General features: G+C 30.4%; 1 protein-coding gene across 1 annotated transcript in view; it reads right to left on the reverse strand.

Annotated features, from left to right (window-relative positions):
• Positions 1–271: 271 nt before the first annotated feature.
• Positions 272–19,871, reverse strand: part of LOC148228270 (uncharacterized) — a 43,617-nt gene continuing 24,017 nt past the window's right edge. Inside the window, exons 6-7 of the mRNA XM_088199078.1 lie at positions 11,175–11,287; positions 272–1,306 (exon numbers count right to left, since the gene is read on the reverse strand). Of these exons, the coding sequence (XP_088055204.1) occupies positions 400–1,306; positions 11,175–11,287 (1,020 nt within the window). The 3' untranslated portion in view covers positions 272–399. The remainder of the gene's footprint in view (positions 1,307–11,174; positions 11,288–19,871) is intronic.

Below are 19,871 nucleotides of genomic sequence, written 5' to 3' on the forward strand. Positions count from 1 at the left end.
TAACAACATTATAAATCACCATACACACTGCTTATACAAAAACATCGCTAGCATAGCTTACACAAAAAGATTTGTACGATTTTAGAAAATTTATGATTTGTTTAAAAACAGGATTAGGTTAATTTTGAATGATTTTTTTTATATAAAATGCAAACGGTTGATTAATATTTTTAAAAACAAAGAATTCATTCAATTTCACATCAATTGAGTAAAATTTTATTTTATTATAAATTTTTGTGTAAAATTTAAGTAGAAAATTCAAGAACGGCGTCATAAATTCAAATAATTGTGTATAAAATGGAACAACAAAGAACAAAAAAAGATCAGTACGATCAAGTAGGTAGTGTTAATAAGCACTTTATTGCTTATTTTATTTGATCCCGTTTTTTTCGTTTAATATTATTCATAATTATTTATACTGGGGGAAGTGGAATTAGAAAATGTAATTCCATTATCATGAGTGCGATATGTATTAAACTGATCATCAATAGTATTAATGGAATAAAATTCCAGTGGATTACTGGAATTTATACTTTGACCTTCGACCTTAATTGTTTTTTGTAGGCCTGTAGGTACTGATGCTTGCGAGTCAATCAGATTTTTTTCTTTTATAAAACTAGCACCTGAATACCTAGCGCCGTTTTCAACAAACTTGCTATCAGGGTAAGACCAAATATTATCATACATGGATTCAGATGCAACTGAATTACGATAATTTGTAATTGGTTCTTGTACTAATGGCCTGGGAGGTACTAATGCTTGCAAGTTAGCTTTTTTTTTTTCATTAAAATAAATTTTACTAGCATTGGAAACACTGTTTGCAGATCGATTATTAGGGTATGACCAAATATCATCATATGCAGGTGAATTACCGGAATTTACGCTTTGGCTTACAAGTATTGGCGATAGCTGAACTGGATATGGAATTGGACTCAAATTCGTATAATCAGTTAAACCAACATTTTTGACACAGTATCCAGTGCCGTTTTTTAAAAAGTTATTATCAATAGCATTCGCAGATTCGGATGGTAGCGAATTACCCAAATTTATACTTTGACCTTCGACCATTACATGACCCGCAAGCACTGTCGATTGCTGGTTAACTGGATTTAAGCCTCTATTGGAATAATCACCATATCCAGCACGGTTTTTAGTTAGATTGTATTCAAAAGTATTCACAGATTCGCGTGTAAGTGAATTATCAGGTTTGTAACTTTCGAACTTAGCTGGATTTTGAAGTTTCAGAAGCCCTACAGGCGGTGGCTCTTGCAGGTTGACTGGATAGTTATCACGTTGACCAATGGCTCTGAAATTTAAAAAATCATAAAATAAAGAGAATATAGTTTCACATTTAAAATAGTTTGATATAAGTGTAACACTATAGTTAAAATAAAATAAAATTTCAAATTTAAAAAATGTGAGGCGCCGTTTCATTTTGCTACACTTGAGTTCATCACACTAGGGACTTTAGGTACTTCGCTTGGCGATGCTACGGAAAAAGGATGTGCATGGAAGAATGATCATTTATTATAAGCTCATATTTTTCGAGTCGGAATTTTAATATGGTTGTGGTCAGAAATTGTATTACATGGGTCAGAATTTATATTAAAATGTCATAATACATCAATCAGTATACAAGCTGCCAAAATAAATATTAGATGGTCAGAATTTATATTAAATGGTTAGAATTTAATTTGGAATGGTCAGAATTAATATTAATCGGTAATAATTATTTTGACAGGTATTTATTCAGTTCCGTATTAATTAGTTCATTGGTCAGTATTTATAAAGAATAGCAGGTATGTTTATTATTTTAATAATATTTCAACCTTAAGGAAAGTTTTATGTTGACAGATGGTCAGCATGGTCATTATCAACGTGTTTTAGGGACTCGCAACACTGTCAGATGTCAACACAGCAAGCACTGTGTGCTCCCCGTCGCCGCTCTGTCATTATTCCTGCTTCGTTTGACACTCTGAATACCTTCGCGTTCAACTACATACAATTAAATAGATCCGTTATATATTTTTTAAGATAATTCTAAAATAAATAATTTATCGTCCCATATTTATAAATGTTAAATGTTTTTTTAATTCTCATGATCGTCCTATATTTTAATTCTGATCGCCTTATATTTTCATTCTGACCGTATGCTATTTTTATTCTAACCATTTAAAATTTATTCTGGCCCTGAATAATATAATTTTGACCTGGCTGTTAATAAAATTGTGACTGTGATTTGATTTTTATTCTGATACATAGTTGATTCAAATTCTGACCATTTAATTTATTTGTTGTCATTATTATACGGTATGAATAAATCTTCTGCAGCAGCTAACCAAATCCATGCCATAACAACCAAGAGATTATATGTAAATAAACTAAATTTGGTTAATGCTTAGGCATTAACAATATTTAGTTTTATTTACACTTAATATATAATAAAAAAATTAAATAAGAGAAATTTTTAAAATTTGCATTTTCATTAGATCATGCAAATTTACAGGATACTTCATTACTCGTAAATCGGTAAAATTCTAAAATAATGGTAAAAACGTCATTTTTAACAAAAAAAATAGTAACAAAAAAGTAATTATTTTAGAAGAATAATTAATTAAAGAGCTCCCATAAAAACATACCACGTTTAACGTGTTGTTTAATATGGATCTAATTTTAGTGCAATTATTTATATATAAGAAAAATCTCTTTCTGATTTTACACTAGGTGAATTATTGCAAGAATTATAGCAAGGATAGCTCTAAATCTAAATTTTTCTGCAGCGTATTTTATTTATTTATTGAAGTATATAAAGTTATCTTCTCACTACCTTTGGCAAATCGTTCATTATGTTGTTAATAGTGGCTTGATTTTTTTAATCTTTTTTGGTTTATAATTTGCTCAAGTTTTTGAACTGTCGATTTCTCTGAATAATATTTTTATTATTTTTGCTACCATCAACCATCTACTGAACTTGACTAGACAAGTGTTCTTTTTCAGCTTGAAAATTTGTTATATTGCAGTAAGACAAATTTGGACTTGGCAAGACAAACTGGACTTGACGAGATCTCACAGTACACTAACGCAGTGAAACAAACTAAACTTCAAAATATCTCACAGTACACTAATGAAGAATTGATTGAAATGTCCAGAAATGGAATGAGTATTATTACAAATTATTATACTAAATTACAAATTACTCTTTAAAGAAATACACACTTATATTTTTTATTTGTTAGGAATATGTAGCTAATGGCAATTAAGTTTAGCAAGCCCAAATATATAAAGTCCAAGAGAATTGCACAAATTTCTAAGTAAAAAACGCTCTCAGCCTTATTTATCGGTATTACAGGTTTACTGAACACGGTAATTTGTTTAATTTTAGCTAGAGAATAATTTTACTGATAAAAATAACAAGGTAGTGGTAATACAAGTTTGGGAAGCGTTAATCTGCTTTAAATAACTTCAATCATATATGTAACTGTTATAACTAATCGTTAAACCTCTCTGGAGAACTATTTGTAATGCAACGCGAAACCGACACACCTATCAATGCGAGTTTTTACTTAGTAAAAAAAAATCGGTATCGCAAAGTGACGCTATAAAAACGTGTATACGAGCAAAACCCTCCCGCCAAACCAAATCTGTTATCGAGAGCACCAGTGTTCAATCCGAGTTTATTTGACATCGGAAAGCAGCTAGCGCACGAGCAAATATTTAAATGTAAGGATTGGTTTTCAAATATCAAAAGCGAAAAGATGGATGCTGCCGGGCCCGTGTGCCATAGATAAATACGGCGAAAAACCCTTTTGAGGTAAACGATTCGTCCGCGCGCGGAATAATGGACGTGTGTATCTTTGAATTGTGAGCACCCCCGCCCTCGGCTCCCGACGAGCGTGTATGTAAATGCGCGGCTCTGGAATAACACGTGTGTACATTAATGCCCGCGTGTTTTATTTTACGCCCGGTATACAATATTTGAAGCGGTGGCCCAAAATAATATTTAATATTGACGAAAATGTTAAAGATACCTTGGTGGCGCGTGTAATTGGACGAGCGTGTTCAGATTAGTCCGAAAGACGCACTTACCTATGAACACATTCGTCCGATTGCACGCTTCGCGGAAGACGCTTCGAGGAAGTGTTTGCGATCCGTAAAATTATAAATGTGGTGTGATCGTTTCGAGGTACGTTCGGATATTTGACACTGGACGTTTCTGTCGACCTAAGTAGGTATTATATAATTAACGTTTAGCTTTTAGTACGTTTAATAAGTGTAGACGATTGTCGTGTTTTTTAAAAATCAGATTAATTAATTACGAAAATTGTATAAATATTATATAATGAAATATTATTATTACTCCAGACATTTTTTTATAATAAAACAATAGCTCTTTTAAATTATTATTTACTTGATTTTGTATTGAAAGATTTCTTACTTACTACTTTCTGCTCAAATATAGAGCACTACTTCTCTTAGAAGCGATTGCGGAATGAATTTTGTTTACATTTTATTTTTGTCACGGTGTACTAAGATGCCAGAGAAGAAGCGGCAAAAGTAATTCGCTGGAATCTGCACGGGATAGATATTAAAATTTATTTATTCCCGGCATTGCCATCTCGGCCGGCTGAGTCTGAATGCGATGCGATCATTTGAATAAAACTGCATCGGCGGGATGCTGGGGAGGTGGCGGGTATGCGCAGCATTATATCCAGGCTCGGTGAGTATCAACAGCGTCTCTTTGTACACTAGTGCCTGCCAACTGCCGAAACTAAAACGGTATTTATGCGGACGGAACACGGATTCGAACTTATCTTGTGGGGTGGCGGCGGTAAAGCGCGAAAATTTAATTCTTGCTCATTTCGTGTGAACGCGATTATCACTATCGTAGGCGAAGCGGTGTGGAGATAATCATTTAAAACTATGGGAATGCTTACACGTATGAATTGTGTGTGCGAACACAGTCGACGACGGAGTCAAGAGTTACGAAGTAATAAATAGTTTAAATGCTGTAGTGTGAGTTTACTTTGGGTTAGTTATTTTATGGACGTTGTGAAGGTTACAGTTAAATATAGACTAATATAACTAGCATCCTACCCGTCTGGCCAACCTAACCGACGATAAACCATGCATGAAAAAGTAATATAACCTTACCCTATGAATTAAGTGATGTTTATATTCTCAATTAAAAATGCTATTCCATAAAATCTTAAAACTTCGCAAATCAAACGTAAAAGGTTTCCAAAACTAATTAATGATATGTATTAAAATAGTCATTCGTTGATAATTGTATAACTACCAGCATAAGACAAGCGGTATAGTCGGTGACTAATACCCGAAAGAACTGGGTTCGAATCCCATATGAACCTTTGTATTTTTTATAATTAATAACGTGTCTAGGAGATCGGAATTAATGATTATAATATAAATAATAATAAATTCAATATTTAATTTAAAATATTGGAGTGAAATTTCAATATCTATGATGAGTAACGTATGCAATAAACTCACTTCCCAGTTGATCGGATTTGTGGTATGAATGCAGACTGAAAAACTTGACGATGTTATTATTAGCAAACTAGTCGAAATGACCAGAAAACTGAATCTAAATCTGAAGAGGGTCTCGTTTTTAACGAAAACAATAAACTGATAATGACCGAAGCAAAAAAAAGCAATTTTTGCTAAGTTTGCATTTTAGTTTTTATGATCCGAGAACTATTTGCGTATTAAAAGCAGTGAATAATGCTATTTCTTCAATTTAAAAAAAATAATATGGCTTCAAGGCAATCATTACATACATAGATTTGAGTCCAAACTACATATTTTAATTCTTCAGCTGCTAAACAACGATATATGGTTGTTCTTGAAAACAGCATTAAATACTAAAAACTATCATTGATGACGTCACAGTGCTCGAATTTTTAAACTTGCTACTGCATCAGTGGTATGATTTTTTTATATATATATATATATATATGTACATAACTACATACCTACATATGTACATAGTGTATATACATATATACAGTACATAAATTATATTTATTTTTGTGTAAAATGAACTATTTTGTGTAAAATGAACTATTTTGTGTAAAATGAACAAATACTATTTTATTATCTAGTGAACATTATAATAATAATGAATATGTACTTTACTAATTACAAAAAAATCGTAATTTAACAAAAAATAAAATTCATTATTTTACTCTCCAAAAATTTAACGATAACAATAAAAAAAGTCTTATGTATAGGGCACGTACTAACAGCTAACGTAATTAAATGCAACTGAAATAAACCTATTAATATTTCGATATAACAAAGAATTTTAATTTCTGCTAAATATAAATTCCAAGATCGCACATTTACACGTAAATGAGCAAGAGAGAGACAAAGAAACGACCACCTGCATATACGCATAATAAAGTATGGTAAGAAAATAATACTAGGTTTTTTTATTCAAATGGTAGCATTTCTCACTAGGATTTTGAAAAACATCACAGCATCCAAATGTCAATGAGTACATATCTAAAATTTATTAATTTTAATTATTTATGAATAGCCTGAATAATATAACACTCGGTCATTAATTCAACATGTAAGTATAGATTCATTATTATTAATCACTAAATAAATTTAAAGAGTAAATATGTTGCATTCGAACTATGTATTATTCATACATATATTTGCATAAAGCAAGCCCGTTTATACAAGCACGCCACAGAGAAGCATCAATTCAAGCATTGCGACTGAAGTCAGTTTTAACTGGAAAACGCTTTTCGACCTAATGAAAATTATTCTTTTCAAACCCAACAATATGATTGTCTCGAAACAAAATAAGTGACAATTTCGAATGCTATTAGATAATGTGAGATATTTAATTATTTATTTTTTATTTTTCGCGTACTATGTATGTGTATATGTATTTGTTTTTGATTTATTAAATTTTCTCTAGCCCTATTGGATTACTACTGCAGCGTTTATTATTTACGAACGCCATTTTTCATTTTGTTTGCTTGCGATAGACTGTGGAATAGCGACGGACGTACATAAATCAAATAGAAAATGTGAATATTAAAATATTTTTCCATCGACACCTATTTAGAATTGAAAATGATGAGATTATACCCTGAAAATATATAAAAACATAAAAAGAGACTAAGCTTTTTGTTACAATGTTGTTATAGTTAAACGCTTTATCCCGTTAAATTATAGATTGACGCGTTTAGTAAAGAAACAATAAAAAGCACGACAAAATAATCATCTCAAAGAATAAATTGTAAATAATATGTTACCTTTTTCTTAGGCAATAGAGATGTATGGTAAGGTTACGAGATCCTAGATTCTTAGTTCAGTGGCAAAATCAAGTTTCAATTGAAAAATACGAAAATCCTCTATATTCATAATAAATTAAAATACAATATATACAATTTAACAAAACTAATTTCCTTTCTACAAACCCAATATAAATCTAGTATTAAGAACAACGGTAAACCACCACACTTTCATGACTAAGGATTTGAGTCATCTTATTAAGACAGAAAGCCATATATTAAAAATGTTTAACGCGTTTAATTATGAAATTATTATCAATAAACTAAAAGTTAATAATTTATAAAAGTAAAATTTATTTTTAATACATATGTACATAGTACATACATATGTAATTTAATTAAAATATTATCCTAAATATGTAGGAACTACTTGAATATTGATGTATTTTATAAACACACTGTAAAATATGCCTAATCGACAATGATGTATGAGAATAATATTATTGTATTTTTATTAATAACGTAAAATTAATTATTTTGTTTTTATCTAGCAAAAGTCAATAAAACCATCAGCAATAAAGTTAAAACAATAAGTTGCCAATTAGGAGTAGCTTAACGGACATTTTTTCGAATTTACTTGGCATTATAATTACATACATATTTTTTTGTAGTGTACGGTTAATAAAATGCGACGATTAATTTTATAAATATATACATATAATGTATTCGAGTAACGACTATACCCATCATTTCTTTGATTGAATTGACAATTTATTTTAAATGTTTATTGTAAATCTTACAACAATAATTATTGTAAATCTTACAATAATTAGCTAAATGCACTACAACCAGGTAAACACAATCAACAACTACGAAGCAAAAGGTGAGACACCAGACTAAGATATAAGTTCGTTAACCCTTTAGCGCGCAAATTAATTATTTTGGAATTAAGGGTTAAAAAATTACTTTTTATAACTTTTATTATATATAAAAAGTAATTTTAATAAAAAAATTAAAAAAAAGAATTTTTTTTTTGGAAATTTCGAAAATTTTGTCGGTTGATATATCGACCTTTGACCACTTAGGGTGATATTTTAAAAATATGTTTATTATATAATGAACGATCAAATATTGGCACACAAATATAATTTATTGTTTGAAATATATTACATATACACATATAAAGAAATATTGTTAAAAAATACTTCTTTTAGAGTTTTGTAATGTTTTATTTTGATTTTTGATTTTATCGTGTTTTGGCCGATAGCAACAACTTAATTTCATATGGTCGTTATATCAACGAAAGAGTTTCCTCGATGACATATTGTGATGCTAAGGAAGATTGCATTATGAATAGGTATTGAATTATAGACCGTTATGTCGTCGGTCGATATATCGACCGTTTTTGCCCTTTGCGCGCTAAAGGGTTAATCCGTGACATATATTATATTTTGCTTATTATTACAGCTGACAATCAATATATGTTTTGTTTATTATTACAGCTTACAATCAATATATCCTATTTTAATTATTCATCCGTGAGATTAGGAAACTTTAGGAAATTCAAATCAATGATAATAGATTGAAATTAAAATAATATAAATAAACACTATCTTTGAACAAACACGATAGAGATTGAAAAACACTAGGGCTGATTTGTGATTCGAGCCGATGTATTTTTTAAATATGTATTAATTAAAACCACTACATTAATTATGACATTTAAAAAAAACAGCTAATACTAATATATTGTATTTACAAAACTTTGAGAAAGCTAAGCAAATGAGCTGGTTTTATGATTAAAAAAACATGACTAAACACGCGTACCAGAGCGTGCACAAATGACATTCAGGTTTAGTTAAAAAAAATGAATACATTTGAAACAATTAGACAACCATTTACTTTCTTACCTATAAATTATGCAAAATCTAACATATATAATCAATTAATACGAGAAAAACGGAATAAAAACAATACAAGACATTTTAACTCTGACAAAAACATGAGTGTTGAAAATTTACACAAACTGTTTTCGTTAAGAATTCACCGCAACTTTATTGAACGTTAAATTGTTTCGCTTATCGAACATTTAAAACATATTCCGTATATATTACACATTTAATTATATAGAGCAATGCATGTCTTCCTCGTTGAGGATAATATATTTTGATTTCGCATCCACGTAATTAAGTCCCGCAGGAAAAGCGATGGGAATATCATAGGGGGAAAAACCATTAGGCACAATAGCTCAGCGAGTTTTTCTCGACGGATCGAAAGGGATGATGATGGGGGTGTGTGGGTGGATATACATATATACTAAGGTGACGCTAGAACGAAGCGACTACCTTGAGGCAGATTCGAAATTGAAGTTAATTGCACGACGACATCCATTGTGTGGAAAAATTAACGTCAGGTTTTATGAGACGCCGGCAAATTGAATTAAACGCGATGGTTATTAAATCTTAAACATTTTAAGTGCTCGAAGAGCCGAAGAGCGGAACGAGTGGATAGTAAAAAAATTATATAACCAAGTGGCAGTTTCACTTTGTCATTATTAAAGTAAAAAAAAAGCCTTGTTTATTTTTCGAGAGATCCGAAACGAGATCCGCAGTTGAACGGTTTATTGAAACGAAACCGGAAACTTCCATCTCGGCATAAGGTATCTACGATATTCGATATGCTATATATTATAATTTAAGTATTCGCCTATTTGTAAAAAAAATAATACGTATCTATATGCACCAATTAAAATTTAGTTTGCTACCTATAATAGTTAAAACTAGTGTTAATAACAAGTACATGTATTTGTCTAAACCGTTCTAATCATTTTGAACAGTAACAAAAACCCGTACATCAAATTGATCACGATATAGCTAACGTGCTCGCCAGTATCTACCTTTTTATAGAATATTATAACGAAATAGTTAGGTCAACTTTTAGTTGATTTATTCAACAAGTACGACGCTATTTTTTCACACATAATCAATATAAGAGGAGCGAGGAGAAAATACACTGCAATTGACAAATTCTAAAAATTATATCATATTTCCGATTTTATATTATAAATCTATTCATAAACTAGTAGTGTAAATATAAGGAATTAGTACTAAAAATCAAGAATACTGTGAATTTTTGCGATAATGACAGAAACACGTTTTAATCGTAACTTTTTTTATTACTTAATGTTTTATATGCATTTGCTTTTGAATTCGCTGTGGTAAAAAAACAGCAAATGTCAAACTGTGAATCTTGAACCAATAAAATAAAAAATAAAAATTGGGAGCCACTGATCTACTCTAAATAGATCGACTATTTTAGGGACAATAGTAGCGGCAAACTGCGTAAGATCTTTAAGATAAGTTAGGGATCGACGAACGTTCATAGTTAGGCCAACATATGATGATGGAATGTAAGTAATAAAAAAGGGGACTTGAAATGTGTTTATTACCTATGTATATACACAAAAGGAGATGGAGAAAAGGGTTTTAAATTCTTTAAACTATTTTGGTTCATATAATTTTCAGCTAAATGAATACGTTACAGTAAATACTAAATACGCAGTTGAAAGCGATTTTTAGTATGAAGTTAAAACGACGAAACGCACAAATTTATGAACACGGTGCAATCCTATAAAATAAAATATTTCCTAATGGCCAAACAAAAATGTAGCTTTATGTATTTTATAAAGTACTTTTTCTGTTAGAAATGAACAATTAAAAGTTTCATAGCCCAGAACAAACGTTAGTTTCGAATAAGAGAGAATATAGAAAATCGTGTTAGTTAACAAGAAAATATCTTTACTTTCTTTTGAAAACGAACATGAAACAGAGCTAAATAGCAATGGATTAAATATAATAAATAAGATAGACAATTAATTATAGCGTATTAAAGATCCAAAAAATTTACCTGTCACCTTGTCCTAGAATCGGACGACGCCTGACGCTGCTCTCGTCGTTGTTGTTTATCTCCAACTGATTTATCTTGATTTCATTACCTTCGAAGGTAATCAATATATCGTACTGCAACAAAAATAATAAGAGTTTAAATTTGTAAAAAATAAACACAACATAATACATAGGCATTTGGGCAAAGCAGAATGGGCGGGGAAGCCAGTGAATCACACTAGACGTCACCACCAGGGATGCTGTGCGCTGGACCCAACCCACATTCTGATCAATTGTCTGTGCAAACTTCTGGCGGTCGAGACGGTGTAAAAAAAATATCCGCTGTAAAGTTCCACCGCTGCACTTCGTTGCACATGCCCTATTTTAAAGCCATTATATATTTTTAGTTTTAATATTTAAATATTATTTGTTTTTATCGCCGCCAAAGAAACAATTGTGTGAAACATAACCTTGACGTCTTTAAATACAAAATTTACTAAATAACTAAATTATTGATGTAGTTGCATCAGTGTATAACATTCTTAACGTACAAGGAATATTGAAGGAATGAAAAGTAAATATAATATACTATGTATATAAAAGATTAATAAAAATATGTCAAAGCAGTGGCGTAAATTAAAGCAGGAACCGAATACATTTCGAAACGGAAAATTAGGCTATTGAAAAAGTTGGTTGCTAAAAAGTTTAATACAGTACGATCCGCTATTTTCGTTTAAAATGTATATTTAAATAATATTTCTATGATATTGCAATCTCTTAATAAAAATTATCCTTATTACGTTCACAAGATATTTTTACAAGCTAAAATTACATTCATTTTAGCCCTCTAAAACACGTAACGTGTTAACAGGCGCGAGATATTATGTGACATTGGAATCGAGAAACTCGCACCCAAGCTCTCTGAATGCTTTATTGTCCAATTGAAATAAAGAGGTGTTCTAAAGGTTTTATAAGTATATCTCAAGCATTCCAAATGTGCCTCGTATGAGCACGAGCCTGGATTGAAAAGTATATGCGAATTAATAAGCGAAACCAGTATTCTTTCTCCCCGCTAATGAAATTGTCGCCTGAGAACAGATTCCAATTAAGGTGCCTCTCCTCCGATCATCAAAGAATGCCCGTCTGCGATTGCTCTTTCGGGGGGTTTGTCTCTCATTTTACAGTAATTATTCGCAAGGGCGGATCGCATAGGGGTGTCACAAAGCAATCGTTGGTCTCCTTTGTGTGCCCGGCGAGTAAAACTAACATTTACAAAAATTAATTAATCAGCGTCTATTGTTTTTAGGCTTCCGCGTAAATCTTTTCAAAATTTATTTAATTAAATGTTAATTTTTAAATAATGTGTATGATTACTACGCTATCGTTAGCACCACAAAAAATGCAAGCCCAATAAAAATATTCGAATAATATTTTGTTTAAAATGTGATCTTCCTAATTATACATATATTTCAACAAAATGTCATACCGAAAACCTTTCGCCGAAACCCAATTCACAAGCCGAGATTATGTGTACGCCCAGGCGCAGGTTTATATTGCGTGTAGTTCCATAAAATGTGCGATTGTGGTGACCCTATCTTTCGCAACCGCACTCACTAATTTACAAGTGGAAATTCCGTGCGAATATATTTACAAGACGCAAACAGAGCGCAGGCGCGACAATATAATTAAACGAGTGAACAAATGCGTTTTAAAGTAACACATTCGTGTAGATGGCAATGATGGGAGACCGCTAAATTTGTAACCATTCTCTATTACAAGAGGGAGTGTTTGTGCTATACACTCCAGGCGACAAAATCACGAAATAAAGGATCCAAAATATTTCTTATATTAAATTCTATCAAAATATTTCTTATAATTTTTTTTAAAATCTAAGAATGAAACAATTTGTATACTTAAGCGACACATGTAGTCGTTTTATCTCTCAATATACCCGAGTGCCGCTTCAAAATTCATGACAAATCAAAAATCCTTTTTTGTTTTGAAAAACGAAACGATGAAACACTCCTTCTCAACAAAAAAAATGATTTTACGCTTTCGAAAAACATCTGTGAAAAGAATGTTTTTCGGTGGTATCTACTATGATCGAAATTCGCAGAATTCGTTTGTTGAGTGAAACAAATTGTTGGAAATGCCCACCCTTTTTGTGAAGTTCGTATTATGTTTCTGTATTTGTTGTTTCAAAACGCAAAGATTTTATTTCAATTAATTCAATAATTCGATCGCAGTTAATTTATTTCTGGTTGTCCAATTTATATGAAAATTTACACAAAACAAGCCGATATGGATTCGATCATTATGTATGTACATACAGCTTTGGCCATAATAGTGGGGCGCAAATTAAAATAAAAGGTTGCCCAACACAATTGCGAATCAAAAATTGGAGCTGCGAGAAAAATTGCAGATGGAATGGAGAAAACTGTCTCAAGTCATTAGTTGACGGTATGCCAAAAAGGGTTGCTGTTGTAATTAAAGCTAAGGCAGAGTCTACTAGATATCAAAAATAAGCTTAAAATAAACACTAAACAACCTTAATCGGTTTTTATTTTTATGGTTTCTTAAAATATAACACATTTATTGAAATGTCCCATTATTATGGCCAAGGCTGTACATCAAATTCGTTCCAAACATTATTAGCTATTGTATACATAATAAATTCGATAAAATTATGTATTTAAAATGTTCCATAAATTTTGTTAAATTAATCGCAGCTGATCTTAATTCTGGTGATTTGAAAAAGCTGAAATGACTTTCCTGATCAAAAAGTATGTAAAATAATAAATTAAGCATTTTCCTTTTGACGCCCGCACTGATTAATAATTTGCGCAGCATTGTGTTATGCATATTTTATAAGATTTTAAAAGATTATGAAAGTAATTAATGATTAATTAACATAATTATTAATAAGCAATATTTTTTTTAATTAAATAAAAATTCGGTCATTTTATATTTTTTTCATATTTTTCACTAATTGGTTAAACAAATTAATATCGATAAAAACCATTAAAAAAAATACTAATATATTTTAATATTCGCATATTTCGTCCATTTTTTATTCAATATTCGAATAGTTGAAAACTATAAATAATTGAGAATCCTTCTCGTCGCGCAAATATTTAATAATTGAGAATAAGTCAAAGTATATCATATTTGAAAATAACGTGATCAAAAGCTTAAAATCCGCTTGTAACGCATGATGTTAGTCTCTGAAACTATCTATTGTAAATCCGTCTACAAACTAAAACATGTTATCATGAATAAATTTATATCTCATAAAATGAAGCAATATAATTTCTTTGCACCATTATCGATTGGCCAGATTTTATATATTATATAATATAAGTAAATAAATACAATATTGCAGCATTAGAGCAGTTCATAAATCTATTGGATTAGATTAATATTTTGTTACTTTAATTATGTATTATAACTCGATTTTATTTTCCTTGAATGAAAGGCTTCTTAATTTTACCTAATTACATATCATTTGTAAAAAAAAACTGTTGAGAGCCGGTGACGCGAATATGTGTAATGTATCAAATTAATGTCAAAAGCCGTTGATAAGCTTATTAAATTTAAAAACATATATAAATAGAGAATTTTACATGTATTCTGGTGTCTTCAACTTATTTATGTAACTAGCCTTAAACAAAAATACAGAGTTAAAAAATCGTCGGTTAAATGTATGCCTAGTGTATTTTTATTTATATATATATAACATTTTTGACGTCTTATAACTCAAAAAATATTTTTAACCTCTACTTTTGTCTACGATTTTTTCAACAAAATTAATATTTCTTAAATTTTTTCGAGTTTTTTATATCGTAGGTGTGAATTTTTAATGTTTGGAATGGCCGCCATTTAAAAAATGGTGGATTAAATTAACAAACCAACTATACAGATATTTACAATAAAGTTTTAAAACTACCGCAATAATCGTGTCTTTAGAGACGAATTTGAACCAAAAAAAAAATCTGAAAGAATTATATTTATTACAGCTTTCTGCGTTTTCAGTTAAACAAAAGTATTGTATATTACCACAACTGCTATAATATAAATTTACAACTGCAAGCGTACAAGGTAACGAAATCAAATAAGGCCGGAATAGCGTAGTCTGTAAGGTCCGGACTATAACCCAAAGACCACGGGCTCGGTACCCGCTGCATACTCGAATTCTTATTCATAAAAATGCGCAATTACTAAAATACCGACCCTAGTTATAAAATTGCATCTATTGATTATAAATTATAGTTCATATTGATTCAACCTTTTGAAACAGACTGGGCTTACGCCTGCCAGGTTACAACGAAAGATAAAAAGTGCAGTTATTATTAACGATATTAAAAATGTAAAACAGCTAGAGGAAAAAAATATAATGATGCTAAATCACATTAATATATTTACGTAAGAAAGAGGGATAAACATTATGTTTAAAATAACGCACGAAGTACATATATATTAATTAATCATTAATTGCTTCGGTAGTTTGAAGTGAGAGATAATTAATAAATATTTAATACGTCACTTAAGACGGCTAAAGGATTAAGCCGTACTTCGCAGACTCACATGTGCGCGAAACCTTAATAGGAAATTTAACTGAAATTACGAGATATTTATTGTCCCGTCATAATGTGAATTAAGCACTTCGCTTTAGCGTTTTTAATTAATTACTAAACCGCGCGTAGTTGCCATCAAATTCCATTTGATATTATCAACTTAGGATCCAACACAGTTGTTTAGTGAGATAAATAAGATACTTATTTGACCCTCGATTGTCTGACTGAATTATAAATTAACGTTCGTCTCAAAAGTTAAATCCAGTTTTAAATTATTTATTCTATAATACATATTTAATTTTGTACTTTCGTTTATACAGCACTGAGATATTGAGTACATACATAAAAAAGAATATAACTTTACGGTATCGCATCATAATCGCACACATTGAATAAAAACATTTATAGTGTTATACGCATAAAAAGGATTATGACTTAATGGCGACGTGTAAACCACTTCTATTGTGCAACAAACTAAACACAACAAACGATGACATAACTGCATAATTTGTCACGTGAGTCATAAACACACATACGGGCAAGTTTTCCCACAAACAGCCGAAACGATTGTCTTTTTTCACGAAGACAGAAGACAATCGAAGAATACTATTTTTTTATTAAATTCACGAAATATAAGCGTTTAACTATTTGTTTAAAAAATATATGTACGTCGATGGATACAACACGCTATTATTCTCAACTTCAATTTGACAGTGTTTGTCTTAAATATTAGCTTTTATTTTTAGCCGGAATCGATTCAAGGGATTTTAATAATCGATTTGTTTATTTTAAAAATGTATATAATGGGCAAACATAATTATAGCTTTGAATAATAAGAATTATTGAACGTCGAGTGGAAAACGTGTGAAAATTATGACCGGAATACATGCTATCCAAGGTTGGTACGACAAGGAGTCTATGATTCTCACGACCCTGGTTCAAGGCAAGTATGACAATAACTTATGGTTGATTATAAAATTGACGACCTTATTATATAATCAAACACTTACCGCTGAGTCCATTGGTTAGCATAAAAATATAAGAAAATATTAATATTAACATATAAAAACTTTAAAATAATTTTATTTACTTAAAAATTATTTATTTAAAACTAAAGTATGCATATAATAGATAAGCATTATAAATCAACTTAATATATATTAAAAAAAAATCACCGCCGCTTCCTCCGTTTAATTTCTAAATTATTTATTTCTTTACTGTTGCTTCCTTTGCAACATAAAATGTGTTTATTACACATTTTATGATAAATAACTACATACAACCATGTCAACACAATCAAGAACTACTTAGTATGTAGTGAGATACCAGACGTAAATGAGTGACATCTATTTTAATAATTGTAAATTGTGAAGCCTATACTCACCGCAATATTACGAGTTTGGGCCCTCACAATTTTTACAACTCTAGAATTTACGAACGCGTGAAAGATCTATGAACTATAACGAACTATGGGTGAAAGCTACACATTATACACAACGGCAAATAAAATTTGTCAGATAGTATATTATGCAGTTTTAAATTAAGCAACACGGTCGTTAACCATTTATGACAGTTAAACCAACTTTTAACCAGGGATGTAAAATCAGCAAAAAAAAAATGATTCCCGAAACAGTATTTTATAAAAATCGACTGCAACTATACACTTCACAATACAAAATTAACATTTCATAAAAATATTGACATTCAAATATATTAATTAGTATTTACCATTTGATATTAGTTTGAATTATAATGCTTCTTTACACGAAATTGCGTTTAAATCCACTAATTAAAGAACGATTAATTAAATCGTGGCCAATTTGCGAATGCTTCATACCAAATTGTACCCCAACAACTTTTATAATGCACGTTTTCAGAGTTGTAGCGAATGCGAGTTGTGTAAAGTGACTTTTGAAAATTATCACTCATGCGTCAAATTCGGTTTTCAAAAACGTGTCGCGCTACGTTTCAACTCGTACGAAAATAAACCGCGTGAATAAGCTGAATTTTGAATTATGTACCTTTACCTTAACATACATTACTAGCATGTCGTTAAAAATAAAATATTAATAAAATGTATTTTTATATGGATGATGATGTGAATTTAATTGATAGAATGTTTACTTTGTGAAACATAAACCTTTAAGATAAATGAACTGTAATAAAGGTAAATAACAGATTGTTGCAGATGTATAGACTTTGTGTACACAAATAAATATTTTTCGTTGTTTCACTATTTACAGAGTTTATTTTTATTGGATAGAAAACAAACGCGTTACCTATTTTTTTAATGTCTTTGAAACAATGTTATGTAACGCACGTGATTCATTCGCTCTAACACAGCAGTATGAAGTAGGACGAGGAGAACGAAAAGCGTAGTTTACTGTATGTACAATACATACTTAAGTGTGTATGTATAAATTCTTATTCGGTAGAGAATTTCAAAAGAAACACCATCCTTAAATTACAGTGTTTTATGGTGTTAATATATGCGCTGTAATTACGAATGCCACCAGACGTACGGAATACGTGGGAGTAAAGTAATCATTATATTTATTTTTTTAATTAATGTGCATATAAAAATATTTTACTAAATTGTTGAAGTTTCTAATATAAAAATGATAAATTTTAAATGTTTATTTATTTGTCTGAAAAAATAGAATAATTATTAGAAGTGAACTATTCTAATTATTACAACGGATGACATAAAAAAATCTGTATTTTTAGAAATATGGAAAATATATGTAAATGTAAAATATTCCACCAGAATATTTAGGTAAGAATATGAATCACTTAAGTTCTAGTAGACATTATAACACTTTTCCAACTACTCAACACGTTTTATGCAAAAGACGGGAATCTTCGTTTAGTTACGCTAATTGGTTAAAAGCAGGAGAGGAAGACGAAACTCTTTTTGTACTACAATTTTAAGCCCATCTGTTTCCTGATATCTAAATATTTAATACATATATCAATAAGCTACATTACCACCTCTACAATCCATCGATGTATTATTTAAAATTTTAAAGTAAAATTAAATCACACATCTGATTCAATTTTGAAATGAATTCAAAAATGTTTTAAATTCATCCATATTATTTTGCTTTCAAGGACCAAAAGTCACTTAATTGTTTATTACAATTATTTTACGTTAATGCAATAATTTAAAGATCTGTTTTTTAAATTGAAGGTCATATTTTTAAACTAAATGGTTAGTTATATAATATTTTGATCGAATGTTATTATTTTAACAGAGAACAATTATATGCGTTGCTAGATATTAAATGACTAATAATAGAAAATAAAATATTTAAAATCACAAATGTATCATATCATATGCATGTATATTTCTTCTAAAATACTAATCGTGTATGTATAAATTTAAATATATTAGTATTGAATGGTCCATCATCGATTATCCACAGTTCCGACGCTTTTATTGTAATATACCGTGGGAAAAACTTGTCTTGCGCGTTAAAAGCGCAATACACCAAATCTTTACCAACGCGAAATGTTTTTAGACCTTCGTAATGCATACCGTGTGTGACAATACAGGGATCAGCTAAAATGCATCCTTCTTAACAACCGTTCAAAATGTCAATTACATTCACAAAAGCAGCAAGTGAAATGAAAAATTGCTTGTTGTCGGACCTCCAATCTATTAAAACTAACGGTAACGAAACACAAAAATGTTTAGTAAGAAAACAGACAAATGATAAAAAAATCGAATTACATCTCCAAATATTCGTAATTGTCCATCGCAGCAAACAGTGGGCCAGCCGAAAACTCCCCCGGACAGACCAAGTGTATGAAAAAAGCACTTTTTCCACCAGAGCTCTTGATTTCTAACACACGAGAATTCGTATGAACTCGAAACCAAGTGAAGCTACGCTACCATCGACACTGAGAAGACCGAAAAAGCAGCTACTTCCCCTCTTTGCGTCAATTCTAATCCAGCTACGTCTGGAATCCAAAGTTCAATCCGATCTTCGGAGAAGACTGGTTCCTTCGGGCTACGAGAACTTAACAAAATTATGTAAACTGTACGCAGACGTCACTTAAAATTGTTGCGCAATGAACATGTACGATGAAATAACTTTGAATAGTATAAAAATAAACACATTGACACTCAGGTCAGAACAGTA

The sequence above is a fragment of the Plectrocnemia conspersa genome, unplaced genomic scaffold (assembly GCF_051122295.1).
Source record: "Plectrocnemia conspersa isolate PC_06_02 unplaced genomic scaffold, ASM5112229v1 ptg000012l, whole genome shotgun sequence".
Taxonomy (NCBI): domain Eukaryota; kingdom Metazoa; phylum Arthropoda; class Insecta; order Trichoptera; family Polycentropodidae; genus Plectrocnemia; species Plectrocnemia conspersa.